The 12,110-nt window shown below is 39.6% G+C and overlaps 1 protein-coding gene across 5 annotated transcripts in view; it reads right to left on the reverse strand.

The window, feature by feature from the left end:
* Positions 1 to 11,908, reverse strand: part of RAD9B (RAD9 checkpoint clamp component B) — a 14,003-nt gene extending 2,095 nt beyond the window's left edge. The window contains exons 1-10 of one of the 5 annotated variants that reach the window (XM_028741271.2): positions 11,888 to 11,908; positions 9,809 to 9,879; positions 8,950 to 9,099; positions 8,428 to 8,542; positions 7,576 to 7,675; positions 6,289 to 6,395; positions 4,567 to 4,673; positions 4,130 to 4,194; positions 3,552 to 3,674; positions 1,115 to 1,253 (exon numbers count right to left, since the gene is read on the reverse strand). In XM_028741271.2, coding sequence (XP_028597104.2) covers positions 1,115 to 1,253; positions 3,552 to 3,674; positions 4,130 to 4,194; positions 4,567 to 4,673; positions 6,289 to 6,395; positions 7,576 to 7,675; positions 8,428 to 8,542; positions 8,950 to 9,099; positions 9,809 to 9,879; positions 11,888 to 11,900 — 990 coding nt within the window. In that variant the 5' untranslated portion in view covers positions 11,901 to 11,908. Of the gene's footprint in view, positions 1 to 1,114; positions 1,254 to 3,551; positions 3,675 to 4,129; positions 4,195 to 4,566; positions 4,674 to 6,288; positions 6,396 to 7,575; positions 7,676 to 8,427; positions 8,543 to 8,949; positions 9,100 to 9,808; positions 9,880 to 11,668 lie in introns of all 5 variants that reach the window. The other 4 variants (XM_028741274.2, XM_028741270.2, XM_028741275.2 and 1 more) reach the window with 4 other exon arrangements.
* Between the last annotated feature and the right edge of the window lie 202 nt (positions 11,909 to 12,110).

A 12,110-nucleotide genomic window follows, 5' to 3' on the forward strand; every position in this document is an offset into this window, starting at 1 on the left:
CATTTTTCTCTTCCATCCACATCCCTTTCCCCCTTTATGTTGGTGGGCCTGAGCAGAATGAATTGTCTTTTCATCAGTCTTATGTAAGCCCCTCTAGGAATAATGGGGTTAAAATGCTTTAAATTATAGACTTCTTTCCTCCCATTTTTTTTTCTGGTGAGATTCCACAACTGGAAATAATATCCACTGGAATAAATAAGGGTGGGGTTTTTTGGGGGGGAGAGGGAGGGCAAGAAGGTTCAGCTCTTCTACTGAGCCTCAGTTTATCAGCCTGCACTCTAGAGATGTGGCATGCCCCATATTTGGTTGTTCTTCTGTCATGTTCGTTTTAGCATTAATGTATACAAATGTTGACCAAGATCCAAAAAGCTACAAGAAGTTCCATGTGTCTGGGCATCCTTTTACTCTTCCTTTGCTAGACAGGCCCTCATACCGCATGCTATGCTGCCTTTAAAAACAGATGTGACGTATGTATATGGTTGGGGTCTGTTTGAAGGAACAGTTGACTCCCACTGTGTCCATGAAATATCTAAAAGTACCCTTTTCAATCTCAGCCTTTTCTCTGCTACCAAAATGGCTGGGTGTAGGAAGAGTCTGCTGAATTCCAAGTAGGTCTAAGTTATTTTTCCTCAATGTAAACAAAAAAGTTAAGCAGCTTAAGGCTTATGGAATAGGTGGACCAAAATGTCACTTTAGGGTGACTTACCCCATTTTGGGGCATAGGTCTGGTCACTTCTCAAAATATAATTGCCAAATTCAGCATGACTGTTTCCCAGGTGGGGGCAGCAGTCTTTGTTGGCATTTAAATGCTGGACACCATTTTGAATCAAGATGATGGACCAAAACATGACCTCACCTGATTTTTGGAGTGAAAGCACAAATTACACTATTCATTTTAAAAATCACAGTATTTTGGGGGTTCTAAAATTCCCAGGCAGCAGCAGGCACTGCCTGCTAGTAATGGAATAAATTTCCATAGGGTGGAACACTTCTGAATGGAGCACTACAAACATCAAATTACCAATTCAATCCCAACAGAAATGCCTTTTCTTTTTTGGGAGTGTCAAGCTGACTTCACTTTTACAAACAATTTCTATATGTCTTCAGCTTTTACCTTATAATCCAAATCAGTTGGCACTGCTTCTTCCTCTGTAATGGTGAAGCCATTTGCTGTAGCTGTGGCTGTTTCTGTCTTGCTAGTGTTTCTGCTGGAGATTATGGGGTCTTTATTGCTCCTCTTTAGTGCAGGGTTCCTAAAATGACACAGAATTGAAAGAGTTATGTGCCTTTCCATTCCAGCAAAACTCTTACTGCACAGCTACTCTCTGCAACATTTGTGACCAGGACCTTTGTCAAGGTGGATCTCATACTATTCTTGTCAGGCCTCTTCCACTGCTGCCTATTTTTTGCAGCAGTGGAGGATACCCTTAATGTGATGATATGTACCCTTCTCTGGGGCAGGAGGCTGGTATGATTTGATAGATGTTCCCTCACTTTCAAGGGAGGGGATAGATTATTTACAATCCAGCGCCTTTTTGTCTTAAGGAAGCAGGTACTCACTCGTGAGCATGTGTAGATAACAAGCCACAATGTGGTCACAGGTATGGTTCCTGATCTCAAATAGGAGTGAAAAGCACCAATGGCAGTGAAGAGGCTGGGAACTTTGGAAAATAAGCAGCTTCTGGCATAGAGCTAATGATACTCTGTTTGCAAAGCTAGGTGTCTGTGGTAACTTTTTGCCCACTTTCCTACATGTGTCACAATCAGTCCTGGTTAATTTGCTTTAGAGCAGCTTACCACAGGGACAGCAAAGATAATTAGAAATAGAATTGAAATAAAGTTTTTGAGCATGGCTATGCCTACCAACTTTTCCCACTCCAATCTAAGATCTATGGCAGGGGTGGAAAAGCTGTGGCCCTTCAGGAGTTGCTGAACTACAGCTTCCAACATCACTGATTATTAGCCATGAAGGCTGGGGGGAATTGGAAGTCCAGCAACATCTGCAGGGCCATGGGTTCCAGGCTCCCGCTCTATGGGGTGTTGCCAAAGCTTGTAAGTCAGGTTCTCTTGTACACCCACTGAAAAGTTACAATTACTAAATTATCAGGTGATAATGCTAACCTCCTTTGAAAGAGGACACAGAAACAACCCATTTGAGGACAGCACTGAGTGACATGGAAACAGTTTTTTGGGAGTTTGGGCTGTGGCTCAATGACAGAAGACATACAGAAGTTCCTAAATTCAGTCCATGGACTCTATGGGTAGGGCTGGGAAACATCACAGTCTGAGCTTGGAAAAATACAGAGCCAGATGAACAAGTGGGCTGACTCGCTAGAAGGCAGCTTCCTATGTTCTTAAATACATATATGTTATGTACATTAGCTAGGAACACATAAATGCATAAGAATGGGTGCCCAAGTACTCCCCCCCCCCTTAGACTTAATTCTATCATGAAGGATTTCAAGTCTCCCCACCCTCAGGATTTGGGATTCTGTTTGGCATATGAACAAAACCTGAGAAATGTACAACAGCCTACAAATGTTGCTTTGACAACCGACAAGGGCAATTAGTGTATTATTTCAACTTGTATGTTGCTTCATATAAATATGTCCAAAGCAGCTTACAACACAACAAATATGCAAATCATCACATCATTACAGTAACCTGCAACGACTAGGTCATATCAATACAAAATATGACAACCCAGATAATTCACTTTGATAGTTTATTTTACAATGATTTGAAATGTTATATTAGCATTAAAATGTATCAGTTAATATCAATCAAACATATGCATTCCAATACAACCACATACTGCAGTAACAATAATAAAACTAGCATCCACTGCATGGCAGTACTATACCAACTGGTGTAAAACTTGTGACTAACAACATAAATTAACAGACAAAAAACTATTTCCTCTAAAATAATTCTGTCCTTCAAACTTGAAATGGTTCCATAATTTCCCCTAACTAGCACCCAGTTTCCATGGCTCAGCAAATCTTAACTGTGAGCAAATGCAAAAGCACAAGCTGTATCTTCTCCTGAATTTAAAGAGACCTCACCTGGCTTCATCTGAAGGCCAAATGACTCATGACTTTCCATGCATCACAACCAGCAGAATTTATTTTAAAGAATATGCTTTGCATCAGTTGGAGGAGCTGATAATCCATGCAATTAGAGAAGGTGCAGGGGAGAGTTCAACCCTTTCTACCTAGGCTGAGGAAAATCCCTCAACTATAGCTAGTAATTGCTGGGGACGACAACACACCATTGGTGCCCAAGGGGAATTCCCCTCCCACCACAATGCAACTGCCAGCTTTAGAACTGGGATTTTCCTCAGGACCACAGCAGAGGAGGAATTCCTCCTCCACACCTACTCTGATTCTGTGGGTTATCGGTCCCTCCAATTGATGGAAATGATATATTTATTTATTTATTTATTTATTTATTTATTTAAACCCTCTGCCAAAGATTAATGTAACATCAACTGTAGTTTGGTCTTGAAGTCTAGCATTTTGCAAGCATTCAGTTATTTAAAAATCAATTACCTTTTCTGGCACTGCAAAAGCAAAGGCGATTCATGAGACGGTGTCCTGCCTTCAGTATCTGCTAAGGTAGCCAAAACAAAACTGGCTTCTATGAGCATATCCTCAATGCTGAAAACAACTGGCCTATATATGTAAGAATAAGGTTGAGCTGAGAGCTACAGGCACATATAAGAATAGGTTGCGTATCCATACATCTATACAGAAAAGTGAGGTGGCTACTGATACTGTCCTCTGCTCTTAAAAAAGAGTTACTAAAATATTATTTGGCTTTGTATTGTAGCATTACAGAACACAGTTAATATCCCCCCCCCCCAAAAAAAAAAACAACACCCAATGAGCTTAAGCACTCTTAGCTGTGTGTTAGATTCTGGGACATGTTTATGTTGTCATATGATGAGCACAATTTATATTCCATAACTTCGATATAAATTTGGTTGTGCATTTATGTGTGAAATGCATGTTCACTGCTAGTTTAACAAGTTTAAGCAATCTTAATTACTGTACAAGAGTAGCGATTACGGAAGTTCAAAGGAAAGCTGATACTAAAATGCTATATACCAAAGTACCCATAAACCTACTTTCCAGAAACATCAAGATGAATAGAGACTGGAGCAGTGATGGCTTCTGCAAAAGTCAGAAGTCCCTAAATGCAAGTGAAATATGTCAATTAGTTCAAATATGACACACTATGGAGCATCAGATTCTTTTTTTACATTTGTGTTAAAATGTAACTAGCTATTTTTTTATTACTTGACCATGGGCAACTTGGAGGCTTCCAGCTGACCAATGATAGCAATAGGATGTTAGATTACAAGGATGCTTGGTCTGATCCAGAAGGACTGTTATGCCTACTGAGCTTAGAGATGCCAGTGTTTGACAGTCATTTCCCCATTATTTCACCACCCCCAATGCCCTTCAGCAAACCACCTAAACAAGACTTTGAAGCAGGTGCCCATGGAAAAGCATAACTGTGTAATATTGAGATACATCAAGGAAATATAATTAGCAATATTACCCTTAGCTCTTTAAGGCAAAATGTGACTTCAGTGTCTACTCCAACCTGAAAGTATTCAAATTCTTCTGGATTGATATGTATCTCAGTGTGCATTGCCTTTGCAAAATCTGTTCAAAATCATGACAATGGCAGAAATTAAAAACAATGGAGCCCCAACCATAACAAATGTATCCAAGCCTTTGAAAATTGAACACTGGTCATTTATAGTGCATATTCGTTCTGATCCAATGTAAGAGAGACATCCATATACTGAGTGACCTCCTCCTCCTCCTGTTCCCTACCTCCATGGCAGAGCCATGTGATGTGACTTTTAAGACCTAGGCTGGCTCAGCAGGCTTTGCCCCATGACTGAACCAATAACAGTGAGTAAATAAAGACACTGAAGGGAAAAAATGTTAAAGAAACAGAAAATGGGAGCCTCCTATGAGAAGACCTGGCACAGAAGGGTGATCGTAACAGAAGTCATTATGTGACCATTTTTACACAGCAAAGCAACCTAAAGGAATGTTGGAGCTGGATGCCTCCCTCATCCTGGACCAGATGCAACAGTTGCAGAAAGTGACTAATCTTCCATTCTGTGTCCAGTGAGAGGGAAGCATCCATTTATGGGACTTAACCAATCCTACCTCCTCTTGCAAGAGGGCTGAAGGCAGCTGTTAGTTAAGGGCAGCACCGTTTTTTCTAGGAAAAAAGGTGCCAGAACTGACCCCTCAGTGCTCTTCCCTCCCTCGCATGCTCTACTGCATGCCCTGCAAGCCCTTCTGCAGTGAGCTGTTGCTGTGCTCACATTTTTATTGTCTTCAAGCAGGTGGCACTGATTGTAGCAATGATTTCCAGAGTAGCCACCCTGTTCACCTGTGCCACCACATGTTTTTGGTGGCAGAGGCTGTGAACCATGGGAGAAACAGCCACCACAAACAAGCCTCTGCCCACAAAAAGCATCCAATTGAAGACAGACTGAGGAAACTAACGGAGGGTGAGGAGGAGGGTTACCTTTTTCTCCCTTGAAAAGTACATAGAAAGTCTCTTCCTCCTTCCTCCTAGAGCTCTTTCTCATTACCTCTTTCAGATATTTTCAAAGCTCAAATTAATTCTGCTTCCAGTATTTACCCAAATCCTTTGGAAAAGCAAAGTGTGTACACTGGTGCACTTTCTTTCTGGGAGGGTGGGGTGGGGAGTGGGGATTGAGAAATAGCCAGACAGAGGGGATAGCAACCATGGCATTTGCTCCAAATGTGCCTACGGATCTAAAAAGGTTGACAAACCCCAGATAGATAATACATTTATGCCTGCCAGGCAGATATTTCAAAATGGACTCCTTTTTTAGTATACACGAGCAGAAATAATAGGTTATAACTTAGCTGAAACAGCCTAATGTGAGGAATGTTGATATATTATCAATTTCTGACATTAATTGACTTCTAGTACTTACTTATTGCTTATTTATTGTTTATAAATAAACAGGAACACAGAATGCAATCACAACTTACTGGGGTTTTTTAAAAGTTACCCTTTCTTCTGTTATTCTGGCATGTTATAAAATTCTGATGGTTACATTAAAAAATACCAACATATTTCTTTGCCATGACTGCTAAATAATAGTTTTAGGTCATATAATGTACAATACACTTTTCCTGATAAAACATTATTGTAGTCTGAACGTTCTTAATTATCACTTTATTGACTTATTTATTAACCATACAATGAAAGTTCAATTCTTACCCATTTCCTCATCAGTGTAAGTCTTGAAACAAACTTTTACTGGAGTTACAGCTACAGTTACTTCATTTTGACAGGTTGGAAAATGAATCAGTATATCAGACAGCTGCCTGAGAAGTTTAAAAGGGTAATAGTGTTTCATATTACAAACAGCTCTCTATGCTTTTCTTGAGTAATAAAAATTGGCAGCTCAGTCTCACTTAATCCATAGCATATTGCTATTCCCTTTATCTAACTTTGGCTAATTTATTTCCTTGTTCAATCTGTTCTCTTGAGATTGGGGAATCACAATAGTGCTTAAGGCAGGAATGGAGAATCTGAGGGCCTCCAGATATTGTTTGTCTATTTGTCTATATCTATATTTTAAAGATTGTGAAACTCCCTTTCACAGGAGGCTAGGCTGGCCCTGTCAGTTTTCCTTTAGCCTGCAGGCAAACACAAGCCTTTGACCACTAACTGACTGTTATGTACTGAAGTTCTCACCCTGGGCCAGCAGGGGGATACTGTAGATAGTTATGCAAATAAGTTGTTGAAAGTGATATTCAGTGATTGGATAGTTTTAGAAAGTTGCTACCGTAACGTTGTGCTGGAGCTCTATATAAGCAGGCTGACTGAACCCTTCAGTTCAGTTCTGTCCTGGCCTGTGAATAAACAAGAGCTGTTTGAAGAATCGTTGTGTCGTCTGATATGTTCACCCACAACTTAACACTGACTATTATGGAATAGTCTTCTGTGGTTTGGTATTGTACTTTTTGTGTATGGGTGCTTTTTTTCTAGAAGTGCCACACTTAACAACAACAAAAAAAGGTGCCAAAACTGCATACCCTTGAGTACCCCCTGAAAAAAGCACTGGGGTTACTTATGCATTAGTTTAAAAAAAATTTAAAAATTCCTTCCAGTAGCACCTTAGAGACCAACTAAGTTTGTTATTGGTATGAGCTTCCGTGTGCATGCACACTGTCTGTCTGCTTGCTCATTCTCTATGAACACGAGTCAGCTCTTGAGATATCATCACCTAATGTGGCATGAGGGTTTCTGAGGTGGAGGTGGCACTCTCTGTCAATGTTTGGATGCTAGCTGCCATTTTGAATCAAGGTAGCAGACGAAAATGTGACTTGGATTGACTTTGTCTGAATTTTGGTGTAACTGGTCCAAACTCACAAACTGCACCATCCATTTTTGAAATCACAACATCATTTAGCTTTTAAAAATACTTGGGCAGCACCAGGCACTCATCACTAGTAATATATTTTAAAATTAGGTGTGCTGGTAGTATGTTAACTCTATTACCTTGATTGAATCTTCATTGCATTGGGGCACAAATGCTTTGCAAACACAGCTTGCAAAGGTTCACATTCTTGAAAAGCTAAGTTATGAGTTTTCACAACACCTGAGGAGAGAGGATAAGGATGGAAATGAGCAAGCCTGCATATTAGCATTGTAAATCTCCAACAGTTTGACTTCACCCCTGAAGGAGCACTCTTCCACTGGATGCCAACCAATAGTGCCCTCTGGTGGGCACTGAGAGCTCAACATCTTTTTAATAAAAAGTACCGTATGTGTAAGGTTCTCTTTGGAGTTAAGAAACAGTATTAGTTTAACTAGGCCATTTTGTTACATAGTGTATCTCTAACAACAATTATTAATGCAATAATGGAAGTACACCATTTTTTTCTACAGTGTGGAAAAGATAAGAAAATGGGGCAAGATCTATCAATGTATAAGACGCCCCCCCCCCCAATTCTGGACATTATTTTTAAGGGGAAAAACCTAGTCTAATACCGGAAAAATACGTTATTTCCAGGGGAACAGCCATTTTAGTCTATTGCAGTAAAACGTTTTACAGCTAAAATGTTTTAAGGCTGCTAATGAATTTATTTTGGCATGAGCTTTGATGGACTTGAGTACACATATTTTTATTGCTTACTTTATTATTTGTGCTGGAACCTGAAAACTTATTCTGCGGATATCAGGTGCTGTTTTGGAAAGTTCCAGGTCTAAGAAATGCAAGTCCAAAGTCTGTCAGCAAACAGAACTAAGTTGTGTTATTGTTTGGATCCTGACCTGGATTTATTTATTTTTTAAAAAACTTGCCTTTCAGCCCATAAGACTTAAAACATAATGTGCCAACTACTGACCTACCATGTTTGCAGAAAAGCTGAAAAACAACATGGCAGTCATTAAAGTTTGTATAGATGTTGCATTTCTCTATGTTCCTTTCCACTGTGTTTAAGCACCGAAATATAGGCAGGACAGCCTGAAATTTTTTAAAAAGAAAGAATTAATGCAGAGATCAGAGCAAAACTAGCCCTTAAACACAATATTATATATGGTAAAAAGTTTGGCATTTAAATAAACAGGATTAAATAAAAATTCATTAGGAAGTACATAAGGAAGACCTAGATGGGTGTGCTAGTTTTGGATAGCACTGTTTGTTATTATTGTGTGCTAACACTGTTGGGGAACAAAATACATTTTTCAAACATTCTAGCAGCTTCAATAGAAACAATTTATTACTGGAAGAAAAACTACATGTAGTTCAAAAACTATTTTTAGTGGAAAGTTGTGTTTTGTCAAATCCCACCAACACACCACAATACAGAAAATAGAACTGTGGTTTTGTGGTATAAAATAGTATAGATTTTCTCATCTTCTGAGACTTACCTTTATTACTAATTTGTATGCAAGGTGTGTGTGGTTTTTATTCAAACCCAATTCAGGCGTATTTCTACAGGAATAGTGATGAAAGAAGATGGATGAAAAAAAGACACAGGCATAGGCTGACTGAGAGGAATTCACCGACCTGAGGGAAAGCTATGAATAGACAAAATCAGCATGAAAGCACAACTTGAAATAACAAACAAACCAAACCTTTATCCTATGGTAGTATTTAGGGCATTAGGTGTTATTGTTATTAAAAACTCTCTTAAGCATCTAAAATTTTCTAGACACTGCAGATACTGAATTTGATGTTAAAGAGGACCCTTTGCATCTGTAGATCTTTGTAGCTATGCGTATATATACAATATGTGTAAGTTTGCACTTAATATTAATTTTAAAAACCATTAAATAATATTTAATTAATATTTATTATCATTATTTGTATATGTCGATAATAAACACCATGCTTTTAACCTTGCTACCCCTTACACCTGGAATTTACTGACACAACAGATGTGTGATGCTGCTTCTCATACTTCAAATGTCTACTCAAACCCATCTTTTTTCTTTGTACCCTACATAGTAATCCTCCTGGAATTCCTCCTGGCTATTACTATTCCTAGGGTGCCTTGGCTCTAAATATTTTTCAAAATATGCTATATTTTGGGGGGAGATATTTTATTATAGTATTCCATTGTACCATATTGTGTTGTATTTTCTCAGTTTAATTTGTTTAAGTTGTTATATTGTATTTCCTATTTTGTAAACTATTTTGTAAGACTGTCTTGTGGTATATAAATATATTAAATAAGTAAGTTTAATTCCATATTCATTTTTTTCTAAATTTTGAATGTTTACTTACTCCTTTTTCAGTAGGATCAAACCAAAATTCATCACTGATACGTGCTATGGCATGTATGGCCCTTCCAAATACTGTAGAGGAGATTTTAAAAGATGCATTAGTGTTTTCACATTTCAATATGCAATGCAATCTTATATGTGTTGGTTCAGAAGTAGACCCAACTGGGTACCGTAAGTAGACATACTGACTTGCTGGGAATAAGTCACTTTGAGCAAAACAGGACTTACTTCTGAATTGATCATTAGCTATATAAGAAACCCAAAATAAATTAAGGTCACTAAGAGAAAGCACCTGAATCAGGAACAAACAAAAAGGAGAAAAACAGGGTTTTAGACCCAATTGTGTGCTATTATGGAGCAGAATGAGTGAGAAACACTCATTTTCTCATTAGAACTCTTAATGAAAGCATTCAGCCTGTTCATTTTAATTCCCAGCAAGTGCATCCTTTATAAGCTTGCCTTCCCATACTCTACAAAGTCAGGAAACTGAAATATTGGCGTCAACAATTGAGGCGATAATTAAAAGGCTGGAATTTTGATTGCAAGTTCAAGAATAGGAGGTAGCTTTTAGCTTGGATCATTTAATTTGGAGCAGAAAGATGTGAGCATCTGCAACCAATATTTAAACAGGCTCCAGGACCTTCCTCTGCAGCCCCATTTTTTTTTATTCAAAATGGAAGTTTAATTACCACTTCACAGCAGGGCATCCATCTCATAATTTGTACTGATTTGTTAGTCCCTGCGACACAACTGAGGTCATTTGTGTCTATTTACTTAATATCTCGCCACTACTAGTATCATTTAAAGCTTCAATTGACATGGCTCAAGACCCTCTTACAAATTCTTTAGTGTGATTAACTCTTGGCTCAACCTGATACATAGCAATGTTAAACCATGTATCCAAACTATAGTAACATGGCAAAATATGCATATTATGTATGTGTTTGTGTGTTGGTTAGTTGTTGGCATCCGGCTGCTTTCGCAGCACCTTTAGCATAACCGAAGCGACCTTCCCAAGGAGGGGAGTCCCTAAATGACCAAGGACTTGAGACAGTAATAATAATAATAATGATGATGATAATAATAATAAATTTTATTTATATCCCGCCCTCCCCATCCGAAGCCGGGCTCAGGGCGGCTAACAACAATCAAATAAAATATGTATATAAAATATGTATTTTAAGACCAATGGCTTGATGTAGATGTCGGCCTCTACCTATGACATATGAATATACGCGCGAGTAAAATTCAGCACCAGCGACAAATGCCACACAATAGGCAATGCAAAAAAAAAAGCATATATTGGAAAGAAATGCTGTAGTAAGGGCAAATGACTAGCTGGTTGTATTTCGGTTCCTTCTTTCTACTCAGGGGCTTTATGGCAGGCATACAACTCTGCAAATTTTAAGAAAATAAATATTTAACACCATAACCGATCCAGTATGAGGTGATTTGAAATTAACTTTCTGTAATCCAGAGATGCTCTCTTAAAATTTACAAAACCCAACTACTGCGTAAATGAAAAGTGCCTCAAAGGGTTTCTGGCTTATGCTATTCTTCTCTGCCTGCCTTGTGCGGTTTTTAATACGTTGGACTTCAGGAGCGGTATTATTCATAATTGCCTCAGCTGGAAACTCTACACGCATTTTAGGGCGGGGGTGGAAGAACTCGGCTAAACTTTTATTTTATTTTATTTGTCGCATCTAAGCAGCTGAAGGATCCAAAAGCGGAAACGTGGAAGAATAGCGTGGGATTTAATCGACATTCTTTCGTGAGGCACGCGGGAAAGGAGTCTGAGGGACCCAAAACGATGTCTACTGTTAACGTTCGCAATTTCTGTCACCATCCGGGGCGGCGCTACCTCGAACACCCGCAGCCCCGAAGCCGCACTTCATGGCGAGGCGACGACCGCAAAAAGGCGGAGCAAAAACGCCTTTCCCGCCTCGCCCCCCTCAGCGGCGGCAGCGGCGCCTCACGAGCCGCCCGCAAAAAAAGGCGGGAAAACCACTCTGAGGGAAGACGGAGCCAGAAAAAAACGGGGAAGGCGTAGAGGTCACGAGGTGGGCGACAGCCATCTCACTTCCGGCTCTCATTCCGACGACTCCGCCTCTTACATGGTGCCCTCCGGCCCACCTTCTACTTTCGCATTGGCAGGTGCGCAACCGGGAACCGAAAGTGTCTATCGGTCCTCTTTGCGGAACCTGTCTTCCTTTGGCCTCGCTAGTGCCCGGATGTAGGACCTCCCACCTTCGCCCTTTTTTGATTTGGAAACGAACGGGCCCCGCCTCTTCGGCTCTGATTGG

Source organism: Podarcis muralis, chromosome 7 (assembly GCF_964188315.1).
Source record: "Podarcis muralis chromosome 7, rPodMur119.hap1.1, whole genome shotgun sequence".
Classification (NCBI taxonomy): Eukaryota; Metazoa; Chordata; class Lepidosauria; order Squamata; family Lacertidae; genus Podarcis; species Podarcis muralis.